This window comes from Terrapene carolina, unplaced genomic scaffold (assembly GCF_002925995.2).
Source record: "Terrapene carolina triunguis isolate 2854851 unplaced genomic scaffold, T_m_triunguis-2.0 Scaffold613, whole genome shotgun sequence".
NCBI classification, from domain to species: domain Eukaryota; kingdom Metazoa; phylum Chordata; order Testudines; family Emydidae; genus Terrapene; species Terrapene triunguis.
In genome coordinates this window covers 1,102,675-1,127,439 of record NW_020664964.1, presented here as the reverse complement: position 1 = coordinate 1,127,439, position 24,765 = coordinate 1,102,675, and the positions used below count along the sequence as shown (strand labels likewise).

General features: G+C 39.2%; 1 protein-coding gene across 2 annotated transcripts in view; it reads right to left on the bottom strand.

Moving 5' to 3' along the window:
* Positions 1-24,765, bottom strand: part of SLC39A6 (solute carrier family 39 member 6) — a 28,217-nt gene continuing 3,452 nt past the window's right edge. For both annotated transcript variants that reach the window (XM_024202554.2, XM_024202556.2), the window contains exons 3-10: positions 21,751-21,931; positions 21,320-21,489; positions 15,772-15,984; positions 14,673-14,739; positions 11,614-11,991; positions 5,353-5,433; positions 3,561-3,751; positions 1-2,339 (exon numbers count right to left, since the gene is read on the bottom strand). In XM_024202554.2, coding sequence (XP_024058322.1) covers positions 2,187-2,339; positions 3,561-3,751; positions 5,353-5,433; positions 11,614-11,991; positions 14,673-14,739; positions 15,772-15,984; positions 21,320-21,489; positions 21,751-21,931 — 1,434 coding nt within the window. In that variant the 3' untranslated portion in view covers positions 1-2,186. The remainder of the gene's footprint in view (positions 2,340-3,560; positions 3,752-5,352; positions 5,434-11,613; positions 11,992-14,672; positions 14,740-15,771; positions 15,985-21,319; positions 21,490-21,750; positions 21,932-24,765) is intronic.

The window sequence follows — 24,765 nt, the reverse complement described above, 5'->3', positions numbered from 1 at the left end:
TTAGAATCTTCTCCTTTTATTCTCATTAATTCATGTAAAGTTGCATTACATAGCTTAGGTCCAAAAGGGCTGTGAGGAAGACACTGAAACCTCGGAGTGTGGCAAGTTTTAGTTCCACATTTAAAACCCAGATTCTACCCAGCAACACTAAATAGACAATTTCAAATTAAACAAAGTAGTTAGCCACTTTATTACTTTGATAAACCTCAAAGCTGGCTTGGAGATCAAGGATAATGAGGTTCAGAATTTCCATTTCAAGGATATAACACAAATACCAGATGCATGCACAGACAATGGTAACAGAGAATACTAATGTTTTGTCAAGTAAACATATTTGGACTAAACCAATCATCTCTACTAAAGACTTTGCACTCACTCAATGAGCTTTCTCCATTATTCAGGTGTAATTATGATAGAATCTAAGACTGTACCAAACCTTCCTTTCTTCCACCACATGCTAGTGAGCATGTCCAGTAGTGAGATTTGAAGGTAGGGTTAATGTTCATCACACAACCATTTAGTAAGAAAATTTGTCTAAAGTGTAAACATGATGAGCTAAAAGGAACTGGAACACACTGATCAAATGGAAAGCCCCTGAGCAATCTTCATCACCATGGATCCTGCAGAGGGGTAAAGCTACTACAGAGGATGCCCTCCAGCTCCACATAGCATCCCCTTTCCAACTACACAAAAAATCCACCACTAATGAGCAGCATAGACAAAGCAGGCAGGGCAGGAGCTGCACTAAGCAGTATGTACTATGGAATGCTGCCCGTAGTCACATGGAGATCAGATTCAAGTTCTCCAATTCCCATAGAACAGATAGAAAGGGAAAAAACAGCTACTGGTCTTGTAATACAAAGAAAAAAAGCGGAAGAGAAATCTAGCAAAGTCCTTCTGCAGGGCTGGTATCCACAAATTATCACCCCTGTTCCGTGTACACACACCTCCCATATTTCCTGTGCACCTGTGAGAAGACTGCATGATTTCATGGTTTGGCTGAGCCAAAGTTTTTGAATTACTTTGTTCTTTCTAGATGCCTTTGCATATGAAAGTGTATGGGCTTAAATGCTGAGCTACATAATTTAAGAAAAATGCAGAGAGATTCTTAGTGCTATGTCAGAGAGTTCAGAATATTTAAGATAAACAAAATTACCAAGCAGTATAACAAGATGCCCCAAAATGTTTACAAATCTCCCCTGGGTACTACCATTTTCATAATTACAAAGGAGACATCCCGTTGACATGTACCAAGTCAAGATCAAACACTGAGGGCAGCAGAAGCAGCATTTTTCAGGTAAATTCTATGGGTGAAATCCTGGCCCCACTGAAGCCAATGAGGCCTTGCCATGGACGTCAACAGAACCAAGATTTCACCCATTTTCTGTTTGGTTTTATATAGATGCAAATATTAAGATAGCACATCTCACCACATGAAATACACCATTTCTCTAAAAAGAGCTGTTCATGTTTCTTGTTGTTCCCTTTGCCTCAGCTTGTAGTTCTGGTCATTTTTCTTGTACATAGATTATACACACAATTTCTTCCAGCTTCATTATTGCAGCAAGCTTTCTTATGAAATTTCCATATTTTGACTCAACTTGGGTACACTTTGGATAAGCTATGTGTCTGATTTGTAACACCCATAACAGCTGATAGCTCTACCCCATTTATTACATTTCTCTCTTCAAATACTGTTTTACAATACTCACTATGCCCATATGTTAAGAGTATTCACTGTTTCTTGAAATACAAAAAGTAGACAATTTTTGCATTTCATACTACAATAAGAACACGGCCATTTCACTTGTTTATACAAGCAAGCACCATTTAGGAAAAAGTACAAGATGCTAAAATCTCACAATTATTACATGCAGTAAATGAATTCACAAAACAATAATTTAAAATAAAAGTTGTAAAAAAAGTGATACTCCTTTATGGATTTGGCACTTTTACCATGTGTAACAGTGCAGCACTCTGACTAGCGCAGTTATCTATAGTACCTCATACAATACTGAGCACTGTGTGTAAACTGTTCATACCATTCAGTTTTACTTCTGAAAAAAAAAAAAAAAAATCAATAAAAAATGCCTAGTCTATAAAGCCTAGAGCTCATTTACAGTAGCTAATAGAAAAAGCAGAACCATGTCTACTATAATCTTCAATTCAACATCAGGTAACCAAAATTATAGGTTTATGCTGAACACAATTTTATGTTCAAACACAGAGATAAGCAGCATAATCCCAAAACCTAACAGGATTCCAGCATTCTGTAACAGGAAATATCCCCAACGGCTACATCCATGATCACTAGCATCATTGTGCAGCATTTCAGGCACCTAAATAAATAAAAAAATATATATATATATATTAACATCTTCAAAATAAATGACTGATACTATTCTGACTTGTTCCATTAAGGGCCAGATTCTGTAACCCTCACTCATGTGGAGTAATATCTTACTCCTGTCAGCTTCATTCATGTGGAATAGTATCTTACTCTTTGAGTAGCCCCACTGACTTCAGTGACCCCACTTGTGGAGTAAATTCCTAGTCCTCATGAGTAAGGATATCAGAATCTGCCTCCAAACCGCTTATCATAACTTGGAAAGTGGTGATGTAGCACAGGTCTAATCAGCACCATCTATTTTCAGGAATTATACCAAATGAAATTCATGTCTTCTAATTATATTATTGGTGCATAGATGACTTATTTACAAAGTATAAATAATATAATCTGATTTTCATAAGCAGTATAGTTCTAGAAACTGGAAACAAGAACAAGTTTGTACGTTATTTTTATCCATTAGAATAATTTCCTGTGTTGTAGTACTGTGTTGGTTTAATCCAAAGAAGTGCTGAAGATTTATTGCAAGTGTACAGCACGTCTCAGGATCATGCCAATAGTGTACAACCAGGCCATTGCACCATTATCCAATACACCAGCCACAGCATTTTCATCACTAATAATCTGGTATTAAAAAGTAATTGAAAGAACAGGCTGACATAGGGGGAATGTCTCACTGAAAATAAAAATCTCTGCCTCACTATTAATTTTTTTAAAATGTTTTTGCCTCAGTACTTACTACTAGAGACCATCATCCTTTAATGTTCCATTCCACCAACATCTTCTACATAGAACAAATCCAGAACCTGAACAATTTTACTCAATAAAACAAAAACATTCAGGTGCCTAAAGACTGTTTACAATGTGTTTATGTGCATTCCCAGAGAATTTTGCTTTATTAAGCAGAAAAAAATTCGAGTAATATTCCGATTTGACATAAAATTTCAATTATTTGAATAGGAACTTCCAACACATTACACTACTCACAATAAAACTTAGTCTATTTACTTGTTTGTGTTCCATAATTGTGTTGAAAAGCTTCCTTAAGAACAAATTAAATTGTGTCAGTCTTTAGGTTAAGAAATATGTAATACATGGGGTCAATATTTTCTTAGAGGAAAAAAACCCACTTCCTATTTTACGACAAACCTATTTTGGTATTGTTCTGAATCTCAGTTATGTAAACAGCAAGTAGTTCTAGTCACATACTTACCATATCAACAAGAGCCACATACATGAACAAGCCAGCAGTAAGTGCAAATATCCACATTGAAACATTGTCAGCATAGTGACCAATAAGAATCCCAGTTGCCATTCCAAGATATGCTAGCATAGCTGACAGAGCATTATAAAGAACAGCTTGTTTGACAGTCATGCCAGCTTTTAGAAGTACAGCAAAATCTCCTATAGCAGAAAAAAAATAAAGCATCTTTCACCCACTCATGTAACTATTATAACATGTGCAGTAACATTTATTTTCACCATTTAGAATGAATATATTTAACTATTTTAGTGCCCATTATTGGCTTTCTTCAAAAGTTTTCGTCCACAAAATAAGTTGTTCATTTATGGGGAAATAAGTCAGTCAATGAGTGAACACATGAAAACTGCTTCATAGCCACAATCTATAGTATGAAAATTTAGGCTTGCACAAGATCACATTTTTAGTTTATTTTTAGTATTCTGGAAAATGCATACTGTCGGACTTATTTGATTTAATAATGTATATCATTTTAATCAAAGTATTCTGCAGTATTCAACATCAGTGAACACTGTATAAAAGTAGTTTTTCCACAAACTGGGTTTAATGAATTTTGAAAAAAAATTGCTATGTGATGTGTTCTCATCATGGTTCTGCCATTTATCCAGTGACTTTTTTAAATACTTTATACTCTAGCCCAGTCATTACGTAAGAATTTCTTTACTAATTTCTATAAAAGTGACCTTTATGTATCTCAGTTTCACTAGAATGATTAACAGCAGTGCTAATTTGAAATGGATAAGAGTAGGGAAATATCCCTATGCCACTCCAAACTCACTGTCAAGGAAATTGCCATGGTTTAAAGTGTTTACCTATTACACACATATATGTTTGCAAACCATTTCTCTCTGGGGGATGTGACTCCCCGGCTAATCTCTATGTAATCCCACCATTTTATACCACAATCTGTAAAATCCTATGTCAAGGCAAATTTCCAGCCAAGACAGACTTGATGAGATTCCTTTTTAAAATCATCCACAGAAACATTCTAAGCAATGGGCAGCCTCTGTTAATTCAGTAAACAAGACAAGCTTCATTCTATTGAGATAAAAAAGATTAAGTGCCCAATCCAATTTCCAATGACTTCTCTGTGACAGATACCAGGCCCCAAACCTATAACCTAGTAATATGTAAATTCTTATGTGGAAGACATGCACAGATTAATCCAATCTGACTAGAAAGACTCAAGACGCAGATTTCCAAACAATATCCCCAAATTAGACTTTGTATTGGAATCTTTGGCAAGATCTGAGCTAGAGCTGAATAATAGTGGAAAAGCAATCCACCAATATTTGTTCAAACTTTGAAAGTGAATTTTGATTTAAAAAAAATCAAGTTAAGCAGATAGATATTTGACAGAAGCAGATTTCAAATTGCATATTCAGTTGAAAGATTCACAATTTACACATAAATCACACAAATTAAGGAACAGAAATAATACCACGTAATTAAACATAGCACATGTTGAATATTTGCAAACTGAGTGATCTGATCAACAAAACTTAACTTCTGAGACTTGCAAATAATTCTAAATTATAAATCCATTCATGAATTTTATAATCTGTTTACAAACAGCTATAAACTGACTGAACACTTCTGATCCTGGTTAGAAATTTTATTTCCTCCTAAGACTTCAGAAAAATGTTTGCTATGCAATAAAGCACTGGTAAAATAAAGCATTATCCTTTTATGTCTCCCAAATTCATAGCAAGCTATCATTTACTAAAATATTGTGCTGTCTTACCTAACTCATGGGGTAATTCATGACAAAATACAGCCACAGAAGTACTTAATCCACTAGATAAACCTTCAGTAAAGGCTGCACCTGTGAGAAGACAAAAAAAACCCCCAAAATGTTACAGTTTAAGAAATCAAGCTTGGAAACACTGCTGCATGTGTTCATATCCGATTAGGTCAGAAATGGCCGAACAGCCGAACTCCAAAGAAAAGTGAAACTGAGTGCGTGTCTGTGCGTCAGATTTTAAAGCCAGAAGGGACAATCATCATCTAGTCAAACCTGTATAACAAAATAATTTAACCTTGTAATTTCTGTTTCAAGCCCATCTCCTATAGCACTTTTTCTTAAAAAGCAAAAAACCTAACATTGGTCTTTCTCAAATACCAAAACAAGAAAAGCAGGGGATTGATGCTTCATCAACCAACTTCACCCTACACTTTACTCAAGCCACTGTAGATTAAAAGCATGATTTTTACTAGCCAGTTCTATATTTACTCCTGAGGGCATTCTCTGCCAAAAAAGTTAAAAATTCTATGCACAGTATTTTAAAATTCTGCAAGTTTTAGTTGTCAATCTGTAAATGCAGAGGTTCCAGCATGGCAGTGGGGAGCACAGACCACTGGCTGCATGAAGGTGGGAGACCACCCTGCAGCCTCCCCGCCCCCCACCCCACACAGCACAAGGCCTGGGCCTGCCCCAGAAACCCCTGGGACCCTGCCCCTCTGCACCAGGTATGGGCAGGCAGACTCAACCAGGCAGGATCCAAGTGTGGAGGAGCTCAGTGTGGGGGGATCCAGGTGTGGGGTGAGAGGATTCTGCGTGGGACAATCTGGGTGCAGGCAGCTCACTGGGGGAGAGGGGTCTAGGTGTGGGGGGATCTGGAAGCACAAAGTCTTGTTGGGAAGGGGAGGAGGGAGGTTCCAGGTGCAGGAGCAATGGGACTCTGCCGGGGCTTCCAGGTGAAAGTGATTGGGGCTCAGGAGAGGAGTCTGGGTGTCAGAGTCTCAGCAGGGGGTCTGAGTGCTGGGGGAGTGGGACTTGGTGGGGTGGGAGTCTGGGGTGCAGCTAACTGGGAGTCAGTGGTGTGGGAGTCTGGATGTGGGAGCTCTGGGAGGTATGGGGGGGGTTGAGTGCAAGGAGTTCAGTGGGGTGGGGGTCTGGGCGCAGCAGGCTCCAGATGCACTGTTTGAGGTTCAATGGGGTGGGGTTTGGGTATGGAGGGCTAGGCGGGTTGTGGTTGTAGCAGGTGAGGCTTGGCAGGGGTGTCTGGGTATGGGAGGTCCAGATGCACACGGGTTGGGCAAATAGGGGAGCAGCTCCCCTTACAGTGACCTCTCCCCCCACAGCTGAGGAGTGATAGGAGCAAGAAGCAGGAAAGGATGCTGAGCTTCCTCAATCTGGGGGAGGTTTCTGGGAGTGGGTCTGACACAGCCCCAGCCATTCCTTGCAGGGGAAGAGGAAGTCCCATCCTCTCCTGCCTCCAGCTCAGCCGGGACTAGCAGCTAATCCTGGCTCAGGGTAGGAGCCACTGGCTGGAGTGTCCCCAGCCCTGTGGTGATTTACCATTTTTCTGCAGGGAGGCAAAGAAATCTCCAGGGGACACGAATTCTGCGCACGCGTAGTGGCACAGAATTCACCCGGGAGTATATATTGCTCAATTTCACAAAATTTTGTCCTGAATAAATCTAGCACTGAAACAGGGTGAGAGGTTGTTCTTGTGGTTGTGTCAACCCTGCTGGGTATCAAGAAATACTTGAAATATCACAAGAAAGCTCTTTCCGGATCAAAGGCTCAAATAAATGTATTTAAGAATTCAAATTCTTTGGCATCTTAGCTTAACGTTTTGTGGTTCATCTACTGCTACTTTCAAGAAGTGGTTTATATAGAGTGTATTTTATCAATTTTTGAAGTAGAAGCCTGGGATGTATTCAAAACTATTTGCATAATGTCTTTTGTCAAGGCCTGTACCATGGTTTATTAAAGTGTTAAGTGAATGAAAAATAACACGAAGGTAATATTGACCCATAACTCTGTTATATAAAATTTATGAATGTACATATGAATGGAGCTGAAAAGGCAGATACCAGGTCCTAAAATCTGATTAGGGATTTTCAAGACTTCTGGTAAGGCTGTATAATTCTATTAACAACAAACAAAGACCTTTCTCAGACCTGAAGTGCAGCTCTGTGTAAGCTCGAAAGCTTGTCTCTCACAAACAGAAGTTGGTCCAATAAAAGATATTACCTCACCTATATTGTCTCTAACAAACCAAGATGTTAAGATAGGACAACGTGTTCATACATGGAACTGATGGAGATTAGTTTTTATTGCAGTGGTGACTGGTGCTGAAAATAAGTGTGTGTGGGGGGGTGGAGGGCTGGTGGTAGCAAATTGCCTGTGGCCCAGATACCCACTACCTTCTCCTGCCAGGGTGATCATGTTTTTCAAAGTGGAAAACTGGAAGAATTCAGGTTGTCACCTCAAGGAAGCATTTTGATAGGAGATATGGGGGAGAGTGGATGGCTAGTGGAGAAGTGAGCAGGACAAAAAAGAGGGCACCCATTCCCTTTTCAGATTAGGACACTTTCTTGTCTAGAATAAGGAGGGGATCCCTCTGTCATCCCTTTACTATACTCCCTACCTTTAGACTCTTCCCCTGCATTCTAGTTTTTAATCTACTCTTCCCCAACTCTCTTTACAGCATTCACCCACACCCTCATTCATCAACTGATTCCCTCCCCACCCCACACTCAACCCTTCAAACCCAGCCCAATTCTTCTTCTTTCCCCCCTCCCCCCACCCCGCTGAGGACCTCCCCAGACCCTCACCAGTCCCCACACCTGAACCACCAACAACTCAGGAATATCCACATGCCACCTCACCTCTTCACAGCTCAAAACCATCCCCTCAAGTCTGAACCCTCTCCCACATAGCACTACAGGCCCCTTCTGCCTCTGACCAGACACACATTACCAGGAGGCTCAAAAGCAACTCAAGCTCAGAAGCTTCCCTCGTTACTGGCCCTGGAGAAACAGGAGCAGAAATAGCTGTGTAGGAGTGCGAGAGCAGTTTCCGGACTTAACTGGCTCATTTACCATCTTGTTAAGTTGTTAAAAAGTGAACTGAGGGAACATTAAGCTGACAGTTGTGAGCTACACTCTTCCTCTGTCAGACAAACTTGAGTTAGCTGCACAGAAGCCTGTATTTCCTGCTCTGTCTCCCCTCCTGCTGCCTGCAGTCTATGGAAGCATATGGCATTCTGCAGGGTGGGACTGGAGATGTTTCAACCAGAAATCCCACTGGCAGCAGGAGGCACTGCACCATACAGTCCATCAGTCACATACAAGAATCATAGAGGACAGGGTTGGAAGAGGGTCATCTAGTCCAACCCCCTGCTCAAAGCAGGACCAACCCCAACTAAATCATCCCAGCCAGGGCTTTGTCATGTAACGTCTATAGAGCAGCTGACAACTCTGGCATTATTGCTGGGGCGTAGCTACCTAAACCCCTAATGAGTAGCCACCCTGCTTGACTGGTTGATTATGACATGCTAAAGTTATCACTCTGTAATGAGCTTAAACTTGCGGTGAGAGAGAATGTTGGACAATGAGTGTCCATGCGACAGGGAGAGCTAACAAGCTTCACCTCATGGGTATTACCACCCAATGGGAAAGAGTGATGATAAATTGGGCCTCTATTCCTAATCCTGAAAGATGTCCTGATTAGGAGATGAGAAGAGAGGTAGAAGATATCACTGTTGCTATGGTTGTGTCCTCAGCAACTCCTAGAACGTAAACTTAGGAGTCCTACTATTATAGCCTCCATAGGGTAAGTTTCCCTCCGTTCCCATCACCTCATTCCTCCAATTGTAGGTTTCTTTCTTTTTGCCTTCTCAAGCCCGAATGACTTTGCCAGGTGCCTAATTGGCTAATAAGACTGTATACTATGTGATGTGCCTGTGATTACCCAGCAACTAAAACTACAAGCTGTAGTGAGACAGAAGCAGCATTTTCCTATCTTCCACCGTTTTCTTCTTTGCCTTCATGTATGTTTGTCTTTTTGCTTCTTGAACAAAAAGAGATTAGACTTCAACTCAAGGAGCTACTACCTAAAATAGTCTCCCTAAAACAAGGACATTTAATATAGTCTAAAGGGATTTTCCTGTGAAAGACTAAAAAAAATAATTATATATATATAAATAAATAAATAAATAAATAGGTGCTTGTTACAATAAAGGTTTATCTATAATTTTAAGATGTTCTACATTTTAACCATTTATTAAGAGCACATCACCATAAAAAAACCCCTCTTCTGTTTATGGTGGCAGGAACTTGTCCCTTTATTATGTTTAATGTTGTAACAATACTACCAGAATTCTAGTATACCTTAGTACCTTTGAGTCCTATCCTATTCCAATAAATAAAACAGGTCCAAGAAAACCAAATAAATACATGCTGGAATATAGTAAGGAATCATTATGAATCTAAGAACTCATTGACTGCAAATGAGAAGGTTTATTTCAGCCTAATATTTTCCCGCAACCAAAAATAAATATTAATATTTTTTTCATTCATACCTGGAACCATTAGGAAAAAGATTCCTGGATTTTCCCTCCCCATAAGATTGGCAGGTTGGGCTGTCCCTTAATATGAAATTTTAGACAGATCAAATGGAAAAATCCATCTTTCTAGTAGTCTAGATGAATCAGTTAATGAGGCCTTACTAAATTGGCTGGTCTCATTTGTTACAGACTGTATTAGCGTTCCCTTGTATTTTACTTCACGTCCATCAAATCCATCCTTTCCCAAATGTCTCACACATATACTTAGGATACCTGATTCTTCTTGGCTTTTATTACATGCAAATTCTCTTATTTTTCCTACCACGTTTTCACTACTAATAAGCTGGAAAATTTAGATTCAATGGTCAAAATTTTATTTTAAAAAATGTTAAATCAGAAGCTCTCTGTCATATTATATTATGAATTGGATACAGAATGTGTGTTTGTCCACATCATTGAAAAATTATTCTGAAGTCCAAAGAAATACTTATACACTATCACTTATTGTAACCCTTCCTCAGGCAAACAAGAAAAAGGAATTTAGCTCTGCAATGTGATTTACAGTAAAGCTACTGCCCTTGAACGGACTACAGTGCATTGTTGCAAACGACCCAACATTAAAAATGAATCCAACATCTGTAGAGCAATAAGCGCGTCTAGAATTCTGTTTGTCTTCAATGATCTTGACTTGTTGGTGTTGATTACTCATTTAAAAAACATTTTTCCCCCCCTATCACCATCTTACTTTACATCCAAAATTCTCATTATCCATGTTGCTAGAGAAAGGTAGGGGACAGCCAACCTGACCTCACTTGTCTAATGTCCAAAATGCAGTGTTGCATATATGGTTTTTGTGAATAGCTCATTAAATCTTTCCAAGGAAGCTATAGCATTCCAGTATGACAGAACTGAAGGAATAGAACATGCATGAGAGAAGGAATAGGGACACGAACAAACCATACAGGAAGGGGAGATATTGTTATACTTTTAGACAAGCTATGGTTTTAAAAAAGTCACAGGATATACACTAAAACATTCAGTCAAAAAGTTTAGGAACCCCTGCCTTAGGGACTCTGGACATGTAAAGTATGAATCCTGATCTTGGTGAATGTCAATGAAGCTTTAGGAAAAATATGAAAGCCGATGACCTGATTAAAATGAAAACTGGAGACTACTATAGACAGGCTATAGGAGTGAGGACATGGGATCACCTATCTTTATGAACACAGCATAGGGAGAATTAACATCAAGCCTGAAATCAGTGGGTGCTGCTGGGTGCTCAGCACTTTTGAAACGTGAGGCCAACTACTTAAGTACCTAACTCATGCATTTAGGTGCCTATCTTTAGGCTCCTAGTTTTGAAAATCTTGGTCTGATCTTTTGGGTGTAAAATAATTAAAGCAATATTTATAACTCCCCATCGTCTGTTTCTTTAAGAAATGTCTTTTCTGTTATCTGGTCATTATCCTTATACCTTTCTCAGTTGCAGCAAATCAGTTAGGGTTTACTGTTTGGCACTAGCTAACGAGGTTTCCAATCTGTAACCTTGACTGATCAATTCAAAACCCACTAGCAGATCACTGGCTAATTTATTAAGGCAAGGCTCTTAACTTCTAGTGAGAGGATATCAGATAAGTGGCAGCAGAGAAACAATTTTACCTTGCTGTTATTACATGAGAAGGCAAAAGAATTGTATAAACACTTACCAATTGCTAAGCCATCACTGAAGTTGTGTAGTCCATCACCCATAATCACCATCCAGGCTAGAGTAGCAATCCCAGCATCCTTCAGCTCTTCGCGAGAGTAGCGCTGACTGTGGCTGTGTGGATGATGGTTCTGGGTATGATGGTGATGCAGAATATGATGGTAGTCATGATGATGGTGACTCAGATGATCTGACTGTCCAAGAGTGTCATGTAAATGTGAATGACATTTATTTCTACACCCCCTGGATACATATTCATTGTCAGCTTCCTCTTGATGGGAATGAGCTATCATGACTTCTTCTTCTTCTTGTACCACAGGTTGCTGAGAAATGAAGTGTGATGGATCTTGTGACTCTGACCCTAGGTAACCTTCAGGCCCTTGTAAATAAGAAAATAAATAAGACTACATAACTGTACATAACATTGTATGTGATTATTTTTATGTTACAATAAGAGAAAAGCAAGGAAATTCAGAATTGAGGCTGACACCATCTTCTACTGTGGCTAAGTATGGCAATATTTTGAATGACTTTCCACAATACTTTCCTTTTAAATATCTCAAATTTCCCTAAACTCACCATGAAATTCTACAGAAATGTTACAAAATTATAAAAAAAAGTCTTAACTCCTAACTCACCTCTAAAGACTCATTTCCAAAAAACAAAATCCCCACAAGTTATACTGTGGTGATCTAACTTCTTTCAGCTGATAATATATATTATTTTCATAGCAACAATAGATTATACCATATTACATATTAAATCATTTGCTAGTTTAACTATTTTTCTTAAGCACAAATGTGTACAGTTTTTACTTTTTAAACTTGCACAATTTGACTTGTAGACCAATTGTTTTGAAAATTAAAAGTCTGAAATCACATTGTGTGTACTTTTCATGAGTTTTAGGCTGAATTATAAGCCACCAAAATCAGAGAAGTTATATTATAAGGATCAATTCTGGCACTTTTTTGTGATGATATAGATGTAATTGATCACTCATGCAAATCCATAAGTCTGAACTTCCAAAAAATAGTCAGACATATGCACAGAAGAAAAGTATGTAATACAGAAGGACATAGCAAGTTGTATTAAACATTTAATGTCAAGCTAGGTCAGTTAAATTAAGAATTGGCTCTAACTGGCACATCAGTTAAATTCTTTACCTGCAGTGAGTGACACTGAAAGAAGTGCACAATTCTTTTGTGTCTTTGAAAAAAAAAAAATAAAAAAAAAAATAAAAAAAAATGTAATTTGCAATATAATCCTGAAACAAAAGCCCCATTGACCTCAGCACCAATGGGAACTGGTTTCTGAAAAATAAGATATGATCCATATAGCCACATGAAAACTACAAATGGGGATCAGTAAAACTGAATTCCTCTGCGATATCTATGCAGATAATCTCAGATACAGAAGAGTTCTGGTTGAGGCTACAGGATCATGCAGGACATGCAACACTGAGCCAAAATATGAGCTTTTATGTATTCTCAGGAGAGTTTGGGGTACTGTCTAATCAAATAGATAATATTAGTATTCTGGTAGTTATGGTCAGTGTTAGATGCTTGAGGTGCTTAAAAAAACAAGAGACAGAAAATCGGAGAAAAAAATGCAATTAAAAGAAGCCAGAGATAATTTATCATGCCGGAAACACCATCTCCTGTTAGTTACAGATAAAAAGTGCTGTCTCCAGATAATATGATTGCAGGAGATACATCCATGTGACTTGGGGTCTCTGCAAACTGAACAAAGTTCCTTTTTTAAACTATGACTATTTTGGTACTGTTCTACTCGGTGAAGCAGTTCATACATTTTGACTCCCAGAAATGCTTCTGAAATGGTGTTTTGCTCAAGAATCTGAAAAATGAGTTAAAGCGGTAAAAAAGTGAAAGTAACCCTTCTAACCCTGAACATAGAAACAGAAATAAACCCAAATCCCCATTTATTTTTTTCAATTTTCTGCAGTTTGGTATATGACTCAGCCTTGCAATAGGATCAAGAGGAGAGAGTGGAAGTCTCTAATGGGGTAACTGGAGAACACGAAATCCAGGGTTTAAAGGAGCGAGGCACAGGTGCATAAATCAACTTCATCTATGCTTTCAATCCACCAACTTCAGTGGGCTTTCACAAGGATGTGTATATTTGTTCTCAGACAGAACACTGCTGTACTTGGACAAATTTTTGACAAATATCACACTAATATGCAAGACACTTTGTAATGATATTTTCACCTCAGAATTGCTTTAATCTCACTCTTGCTGAGAGTGAGGTATTTTGATCACACTATAATTTAAAACCCAGAATGAGATTACTTAATGTTAATCACACACATGCCCTGTTTACTCCTACCTTACAATCCAAGTGCTTATCATAGTGGATATTTCAGTAGCCGAGCACACAGTACTGAAAAGCAGCCTATAAAAATCAAAAAGCTCAATGTTTTATTGTAAACTTGTACCAGAAGATCTGGACATTTGGTGGCACTCTTGTTCCATGAAATTTTTAAGGTGTTTTCATTAATGGTCTGATTTTGAGAAATGCTGAATACCTGCAGCTTTCCTCTCCCCAATTAACTTCACCTAGAATTGTGGGTGCTCAGCCCTTCTGAAAATCAGGTCTTCAGGCATTTGAAATATCTAAGCTTGAGACGCATAGACTCTTAAAAATCCTTCCTCCATAGAGTTACAGGTACTATTAGACTAGAAATTGGTAGATGCATAAGCATCCTAAACTTCTGTAGACAGAAGGGCTTAAAAAGAACAGTTTTGATTTCTGGTGCTCAATCCTGGATCACAAGGGTAGAAGCTTAAAAATTCAAAAAACACATGGACTACTTCAAACGCCTATCAACTTTAAAAAAAGGTTAAAAATCAACTTACTTAAGGTCAATCCTCTGTATACCAATGTGTATCAAGTTTTTGTTTTAGGAAAGATATAACTAACCTAGTTACATAGTGATCCAGCCAACAGTAAGTGAAAGGATCAATGAGCCTTCAATAGCATAGAAAAGATTCTTTACCCTTGTGATTGATGCAGTTGTGCAATAGTATTACTGAGACTTACGATAATCTGCATCTAATTTTTCTTCATTTGTTGAAAACTTCTTAGTTTCTGCATCTTCATTTTTTTTCTGACTCCAAAAGAAAAATCGAAGTTATTAATATTTTACTTATTTTTCAGGATATACATGAGCAACACACAGTATATTCATAAAATTATGCAGCATGAAAATCAAGAGGACAGCATGGAGATATCCAAAGAATGCACAATCAGGAAGAGTACTAGAATGTCAGCAGAAGCAGAGTAAAAAGGCAAAGAATTAGTTGGGGTACAGAGGGGAAAAAAAAATGTCACAATGAGCAGGCATAAGTATTATTTATACAGAATTACACAGTAACTATAGTTCTACTTTATACTTGAAACACCTCTAAAGCTTAACAAAATGCCAATTTTTTACCTGTTGTAGTGTTTAACGCATACTCAAATTTTAAAGAAATGTCTCATTAAAACATGATGAAAACCAAGCATCTGCTCTGCCTGGGAACTATTTGCCCAGAGTTACCTTACAAAGAGCAAAGAAGTTTAGCTGTAGTCATGGAGACTGATCCTGCCACCCTCATGAGTATTTCTCACCCATTTTTACACTAGGCAGCTTGCTACAGTAGACACCATTTTGTAAAATATCAACATTTACGCCCACAGTAGTTAGAATAGGAATAACACCAATGATGTAAGCGTAAGGACTACCATAACAATCCCAGCATAGTAACCGCTTGGGATTTTTGGAGGGAGGAGGAGGAGAATGGTGGGGGGTTTTGTTGTTGTTTTAAGATGGCACTCACTGTAGATCAGGTCTTTCACTGTAACTTCAAGATAAACAATTAAAAGATGCAAACTGAATTATCTGCTTGTGTAAGAAAATTAACAGAATTCTTCTTTGTAGGAATATAAATATAGGTCTACTCTGAAGGAGTAAAGATGGTTAGGATCACTCAAAAGTATACTACACTATAGACTTATAAGCAAAAATTGAGTTGTGAGCACATTCCTCATTAGCTACCAAATCTAATCAACAAGCCGCTCTCTACAAAAGACAATTTTAATATCCACAGACACGAATATTACATAGTGCAATGAGGTTTCAAAATGTAAATTTCCCTACCTTTTTCTTCTTGTCTTTAAACTGCTTAATTAAAGTGATCAAATGCTCAGCTAGAAACATGAAATACAGGCCTCCAAGGGCTGTCAGTCCCTTCCATGTGGAATCCAAATAAGCAGTTTCTTCTACACTTTGAAAGACAAGATGCTTGAACAGGGCATCTTCATTTTGTTCAAGTAAAGGTTTCTCGTGGTGATGGTGATGATTTCCATGAGACTAAGGGGGATTCAAAAGAAAAACATTCAAGTTCCACTAATTCAGAACAAATTTCAATACAACAGAAGAAAAAAAAAAATGAAAGATGTGCTCTGCGGCTCATTTTTATTGACTCCTGAGACGAATCTTATTACTTTCTTAATGTGAGAAAGAAATATAAATGAAAACAACTCAAAATTGATTAAATGGCCGTAATGTTTGTGGGTAAAGGGAAATATTTAAAGAGTACATGCAGACCCAGCCTTCACCCTCTACCAAGTATGTATATACACCTTTCATTATAATGGTTTACAACATTGGGATGCTCTTGCTAAATCTTCAGCTAGTAGTGGTGGCCCAGACCACCATTTTTACTGCCTCGTCTTTAGCTGACAAAGAAGCTAGGAACATTCTTTTCTAATATGGACCACGCAATAATGACCCAAGCCTTTGCCTACTCTCAACAGAGGACCCCATCTCTGGCACTCTCCCCCATTGGAAGGCTACTAAAACCAGAGCTGGGCAGCTTTCAGGGCAGGAGAGAAGGACTTCTGCTGCCAATATATTTTTGAGGTGGCAACAGCAGTAATTTTGTTTAATATACACGTTGATTAAATGTATGTTTTGAAACAGAAAACCATGTTCACTTCCTATGACAATAAATAAATGGCTGGTTAAATAGAGCAGAAAGGATTAAAACAACAATCTGCTAGCTAAAAAAGATCCCCCAACTGAGGCAGATTAGTGTTAAGGTGAATAATGAATAAACCAGCTGACAGAAGCACCATTATGGAGATTGAATTTTAATACCAGGGGAAACAAAAATCTAGGTATTACATTAAAAGTGCTCTAAAAAGACTACTGATTGGCACTAAAAAAATCAAACTACTCCCTTTCCCATTGTGTTGCAGGTATGCTGGATCTAGGGCAGCAGTTAAACAAGTCAACTCATATCAAGACTACTTTGGGAATAGAGTGTGGAAGTTATTTTGCATTATTTTGTTTGGGTTTTTTGGAGGGGAAGGGGGGAGGGCAGGCATCCAGAGAGAATAAAATAACACCTATTGAACAGGACAAAATCATAAAAGGGAAAAAAATTTGATAATGATAAGTTTCCTAATTTTCACTCTCAGTAGTATAGTAGTAAATTTTAAAGATGGAGATAAAAATTCTAGATTATGTATCTGACCAGATTTCATTCCTTAGGTCAAATTTTGAGATAGAGGTGCATTCCCCTAAAAAGCCCCAATGCATTCCTAAAGTAGAGTTTCTTGTGCAATATGAAGGAGGAAATCCCCTGAGGTCCAGATTCAGACCTGATATAAGCATGGTACAACTCCCACAAAACACTCTGGATCAAATGCAATAGTGACAAACAGTTTAAGTGGGTTGGAAAATGGTTGTAAACTAGAGCTGTCAAGGAATTTAAAAAATTGCACGATTAATCACACTGTGTAATAATAGAATACCATTTGGGATATTTTCTACATTTTCAAATATATTGATTTCAATCATTGAGAATACTGCTTTCACAAAGCCAGCCTTCCATAAGGTTTGTAAGTAAAGAACATGCAATAAAGCACGCTGGATTTTTAGGATACTTGCACCCCAAGCGCAGAGGCCAAGAGACAAGTGCCTCCAGAATTTAAGAAACAGTTCAACAATAAAATTAACTGAAGGAAAAACCTACACATACAAAAAGTAAGGCTTTCAACTCACTGGATAACACTTAGTTTTACTGATGGCGTGTACCACAGGGTTGGACTGTCCCTGTACTATAAGTCCGGCTCAGATTTCCCTAGAGGCAGAATTTTATAGTGATCTTAGTCCAGTTTCATTCTTGACCTAAGTTGAGTCTCTTCAACCCCATCACATGGGGTAAGTGGCCTGGTACTAGTCCTCTCCAAGTGTTGTGTTCCCAGCATTTCTCAGATGCTCCATTCAGAGGATAAGCAGTGTCAGCATTTGAATGTTGCAATTATCTCTCTCCCCGGACACTGGAAAGAGATAATGGAGCTATTTCTATTTCTCAAAAAAAAAAAAAAAAAAAAAAAAAAGGGGGGGGGAAAAGGATGAAAAAGGGGAAAAAAATAAAAAAAAAACACAGAAAGGATTCTAAATTACTGATCTACAAGGGCAACTTGTGTGTGAGGGACTGAGTAACGTACAAGAACATTGCAAACCAACGCATGATGGTGCAATTACATGCATTGAGGGAACCCTAGGTCAGATCAGAAACAGCAGCTACAGTTTTACATAGATTATTCGAAGGTAGATCAGAGGTCGGCAACCTGCGGCATGCATGCCAAAGGCAGCACGCGAGCTGATTTTTAGTGGCACTCTGCTGCCAGCCAGGGTCCTGGCTGCCGACCCCGCTCAGCCCGCTGCCTGCCTGGGTGAACGGAACCCCAGACCGGCAGCAGGCTGAGCGGGGCCGGGACCCCGGCTAGCATGAGCTCGTGGACGGAACCCCAGACTGGCAGCAGGCTGAGCCGCTCAGCCCACTGATGGTCTGGGGTTCCGGCCGCCGGCCCATTGCCAGCAGGGTCCCTGCCACCAGCCCCACTCAGCTGCCGGCCTGGGCTACCAGCCGCCCGTGCCGCTCACCCTGCTGCCTGTCTGGGGTTCCAGTCGCCAGCCCCTTGCCAGCTGGGGTCCAGGCCTCCGGCCCTGCTCAGCCCGCTGCAAGCCTGGGGTACCGGCAGCTGGCCCAGGGCTTTGCTCCTGGCCTGGGGCTTTGCAGCCACCCCCAGCTGTGGCCCACTGGCCCCAGCCTGGGGCACTGAGGGGTGCAGACAGGGACAAGAGGGGGTGCAGCTCAGCACCCCCCATCTTAAAAATGGTTCCAGGCTTGGATATTTTTAAGTCCTGGTTTGCTGCTTATATCAGACCACGTCTGTGTTTGACCTTGTGCATGCCCTCTGTCACCATTTTTTTCCCCCCCCCCACAGAGTTGAGGGGAACATTTGACAAAATGGCAGCTCCTAAGAAAGCAAAGTTAGATGTCCGTTCATTTCAGCCTTCTTGGGCAGATATTTGGATTTACTGAAAAGAAGGACTGTGCTGTTTGTGCTTTCTGTTGTGAAAATGTTGTTTGTCGCACATCAAGTGTTCGACGACATTTTGAAACGAAGCATGAGAAAACCTTTCCTGATGAAGCAGACAAGACGGAATCAATCAAAAAGGCAGTAGCAGGATATGAGAAGCAAAGAAGTGTTCTTAAAAACATGAGTAAAAATCAAGCTACAGAAGGAAATTACAAGATTGCACAGTGCATTGCAAAAAACAGCAAGTCATTTACAGATGCGGAATATATATAAAAAGTTTTTCTTCAGCAGTTCAGAGATTTTGGTCAATGGATTTGCCAAATAAAGATACGATCATATCTAGAATAAAAGAACTGCTTGTCTCTGCCAGCACAGTTGAGAGATGCATAAGCGAAATGGCAGAAAAATATTAAGAAAAAGCAGACGACTGCATTAAAAGACACAGCAGTGTTTAGCATTGCAGTTGATGAGAGCGTGGATATAAACAACATTCCACGTTTGGCAGTTGTTGCAAGATATTGTGCTTCCGATGAAATCCAAGAGGAATTTTGTTGCCTAAAACCCCTGCATGGCACAACAAAGGGGGAAGATATAGTGGAAAGTTTTGTAAACCATTTTGAAGAATGAGGAGTTGACATCAGAAAAATATTTTGTGTGGCAACAGATGATGCTCCTGCCATGGTTGGAAAACAAAGGATTTGTTACGTTACTTGAAGATCAAATTGGCCACCCAACAGTCAAATTTCACTGCATCATCCATCAAGAAAACCTGTGTGCTAAAATTTCTAATTCAGAGCTTAATAATGTGATGAATACAGTGGTGCGAATTGTGAATTTCCTTGTTGCTCGATCTGCTTTGACTCACAGACCGTTTCAAGCACTGCTAGATGAGATGGATAATGCTTATAATGACATTCCACTTCACAGCAACATTTGGTGGCTAAGTCGTGGCAAGGTTTCGGTGCGCTTTGTAAACTGTTTTGATGCAATCAAGGCCCTTTTGTCGGAAAAAGGACAAAACTACCCCGAACTGGATGATAACAAATGGCTGCGTAAGCTCATGTTTCTAACCAACATCCAGGGCCGGCTCCAGGCACCAAGCACCCAAGCTGGTGCTTGGGGCGGCACCTGGAGGGGGGCGGCCGGAGGCTTTTTCGCCTGGGGCGGCGAAAAAGCCAGAGCCGGCCCTGCCAACATCACCGCTCACCTAAACGAACTCAACCTCTGTCTCCAGGGTGCAGGGCAAACGGTTCTGGATCTTTATGAAGTCTGGAAGGTATTTGTTGTAAAACTAGCAGTTTTTTCTTGGGATATTCAAACTTCTACTTTCCGCTACTTCCAACAAATAAAAGAGCTATCAACACGTTGCACTGTCAGTGTCAATGAGATTGGAATGTACATGCAAGAACTGGAATAAGAATTTTCTGACAGATTTCAAGCAATTTGGCCCAATGCTTTCTTTTCTAATTAAACCTGAAAAGTTCAACGAAAGCGACTTGGATTTGTCGCTATTTCAGTGGATGGGTGTTGAAGATTTCGAAATGCAGCTCATTCAGTTAAAAAGCTCAGAATTGTGGGCATCAAAGTTTGTAGATCTGTGGAGTGCACTTGAAGCTACCGAGAGAGATCACGGGGCCTCTATTCTGACCTGCTGGACGTCCCTGCCAGTGAAATTTAACTGTTTGAAAAAAAACTGCGTTTGCAATGCTTTCAGCATTTGGATCCACATACCTGTGTGTACAGGTATTTTCACACATGAAATCTGTCCTCTGTCCCTCTCAGAGCCAGTTAACAACTGATCACTCAGAAGCCTGTGTGCAGCTTAAAGTATCCAAATACGGGCCAGACATTGGAAAACTCAGCAAGGAAAAGCAAGGGCAAGGATCACACTAAACTGATAAAATCTGCATTTTAATTTAATTTTAAATTAAGCTTCTTAAACATTTTAAAAACCTTATTTACTTTACATACAACAACAGTTTAGTTATATAACACAGACCTATAGAAAGACCTTCTAAAAACCTTCAAATGTATTACTGGCATACAAAACCTTAAATTACAGTGAATAAATGAAGACTTGGCACACCACTTCTGAAAGGTTGCTGACCCCTGAGGTAGATCACTTTTTCTTATTAGGTTAATACAAGTTTTCATTAATGTCAATAAACCACTAGGTTTGGTAGACAGTCAAACCTAGTGTTAGTAGGCTTCCTAAAGCACTTAACATTGATAATGAAGTAATAAAGCCATATTTCACTATCATTTTTCAAGTTAAGATGTATGATTTAATAGGAGTAAAAAATACTTACATGTGGAAGGAGATGTAAAAAAGCATCTCCGCTGAGAGTCCCAACAGCCAGTGACACAAGGAAACTTAGAAGAAACTTGAAAAATACACGATTCATCAGAGGTATCAATATAACACCCAATAGAGAAAGAAAACTGATGATGGAGATTGATATAAAACCACCAATCCAAGCTGGTAAGAGAAATATAAAATATATCAGATGATGCTTGCTTTCTTCAAAACACTGATTTAGATGTTAATAACTAAGAAAATCCCCAGGATAAGGGTGTCTAGAAAGAACTCTTTGTACAGCACATAGAAAAGTCAAGTATCTAAGAAAAAAATAATAGTTTAGAATCTAAATATTTATATTAGCTATAAAAAAAGCAAATTTCAAATTTGAATGATTGTTGGTAAGATTTATTCTAAATTTAAAAAGAAATTAAAACCTACCTATTTGCAAAGAATTGCTTTTTGAAGGGCTTTCAGCCTTTTCACTAGCTGCATGCATTATGCAGAATTTGCCATCAATCTGGTTAATAATTGCTGGACAAAGATAGCTGAATTCTGTAGCAGTCAACAATACTTGTGTGCTTATTCCATGAGACGTCATCAGTTTTGATACATTCAAGCACTGCAGAAAGAAAAAACATGTTTAAGATTAATAAGAACAGAAGTACTATCACATCCTAGAAAAACTGCAAGAGCAGTCCAATACCAGTTCAAAATACAGCAGCACCTCCCAAAAGTAGTGAAATCAATTTTAGCCAAGGTTGGTAACAAGGTGACTTCAGCTAAATAAACGTTTGCAAGTTTTATTCTGAAATAAGTGTCAATGCACAAGCACCAAAATAATTAAACCTATCAGTTCACACCTTTTGTTGTTTCCGTTCAAATTTGTGCATAGATGGAAGCAGCCTCTATTCGCTACACTCTAACCAAGACGACAGCCACCATTGAAGACTTTGAAATCCAATCTCCCTCAAGGTTCTAGCCTTTCTTGTGTCTACAATACATGTTGCACACAGCCTGAGGGAGGTGGACAATGCATAGCAGTACGGGCGAGGGATGTGCTGGCCGCGGCTTCCCGCCACCCCCATTGGCCCGGGAGGGCGAACCGCGGCCAGTGGGGGCCGCGATCAGCCGAACCTACCTCATTAGCAGGTAAATAAACTGGCCTGGCCCGCCAAGGTGCTTACCCTGGCGAGCCGCGTGCCAAACGTTGCCGACCCCTGGGCTAGCCTCAGCCTCTGGACTGGATGCATGAGCTGTCTCATTCTTAACTGAAGGAAGACAGAAGTCATGCTGGGGGAAGAAGTCATTCTTCTGAGAGGCTCACAAATCTTTTCAATCACACCATTTCTATCGAAAGCCATGTTCTGAAACACGTTTCTTCCTGCAACTATCTTTGTACTGCACTACTTGCAGTCTTTATAAAAGTCTAGTAATTCCTGTTTAGTAGGGCTGCCAGCTTTGTTTCTCCTCTGCTTGTGAAGAATGCAATATGCCTGAATACTGAATTCAGAACCTGCGTTTACGTGCACACATACACACCCTGAATTATTTAGCTTAGCTACCTCCAGTGGGGTAAATAGACTTTAAAGAGGCCCTGCTGATTTTTAAGGCCCTTAATGGTGAAGGATTTGGCTGTAGGAAAAGCTCTCATTACAGTGGTTTTATTTAGTGACACCAGCCAGCAGATCCATGAGCATTCCTTTCCCCTTTTAAAAAAGCAAGAGAAAAGACATTTTATTTTAATTTCAGTTTGTCTCTACAAAACCTCCCCAAACTCTTAAGAAAAGAGGTAGAATCAAGCACTCACTAAAAAAATAAAAAAGTATGTTTGTGATTGGGTTTTAATAATCTGTGCAACAGTTCCAGTGGAAGGTAGTAGTGGGGTGAATATTTACATACTACTTTAATAAAAACCAGATACTTCAAAATTAATTGGACCTATAATCAAAAACAGAAGTCTTCTTTCTAAGGGAAAAAAGCCTTACATTTTACATAAGAAGACAATGAATGACAACTACCATGTCCTTACTAAGGGCAAGTTTACACTACAGTGCTACATTGGTACCGATGCAGCTGTGCCACTGTAGCGCGTCTGGTGTAGACGCACTCTCCCATCAGCATAGTTACTCCACTTTAGCGAGAAGCAGAAGCTACGTCAGCGGGAGATGTAGTGCCAGTGTGGACAGCGCACAACTTGTGTCACTGGGGGGGGGGGGGGTGCAGAGGAGGAGAAGAGGGCTTTTTCACACCCCTGAGCAACGTAAGTTATATCGACTTAGGTAATGTAGACCTGCCCTAAGAAGCAGGAGAAGTTAGGATAGGAAGAAACTTAGTCTGCATTGAAATGCATGGGAAAAGCATTAAAGACACTGAAGGTTTTCTGTTTTGTTAAGTTTCATTACACTTAAGGCTTCCAACTAAATTTTATTTTATTGTCAGAATGGTTTCAGGAATAACTCAGTGCCTGTATGTCCCTTCTAGGCTTCAAGCCCCTCCTAGACCTCATAATTCCCTCAGATCATCTGCTTGTCTTGACCTCAGGTCCATCCCACCTAAACTTCACTGTCTCAAAACCAAGCTCCAACTCGAAAATACATGGTAGCAGCAAGGAAGTGGAAGTGAAATGAGAGGAGGATCATTTTTCAGGGACAAAGATGCAAGTATCTACAACAGCTCTAATTACAGAAGTAAAGAATGCTTAGACAGCAGCTGTCACCAGAGAATGAGAATGTTTTACAAAGGTGATTATTTTCCCCATTTTAAAAGGGAAAAGTTAGGTACAGCAAAACTTATTTGCCTGATCACAGAGCAGTAAGCCACTTGCAGAGTGGTGAACAGACTTTAGGGCTCCCAACCTCTAGAATACACGTTAATACTAGATTACATTTACCCAAAGATGATTAGTAAATATACATAATGAAACTTGCATAAAAACCATATTTAAGTTCCAAGGCCTCTCATTGATTTCTACATAGGATGAATTACTTTCTGTCCTAGCCTTTTATTTCCAGCACAAAAATGTAAGCCTACCTGGAATAAGTTCAGCAACATGTATGGTTATAGAAATGTTAAACTTTCAAAAAGTATTAAGTATTTGTTTTTAATTTTTTTTTTTTAAACTTATCTACTCTTTTCTACACCATAAGAAAACTTAATTGTTTTCCTATAACAAGCATCAAAATCTTACACATACTTGTGTCAGAAGTTAACTAGTCTTAAAATGTTCTCTTAAAGAGAGAAACCAGAAGGAAAAAAATAAAAAAATCAAATATTACAACCCAGTGTACAAACCAGAATGCACAACTATCCTCTTGTACCTGGGCACAACATGGATAATAATGTAAATTCCTACTGGAGTGTAAAATTATTACATAGCAAAATTATGTCTGTGTATATTTCAGATTTTACACACACACACACACACACACACACACACACACACACACACACACA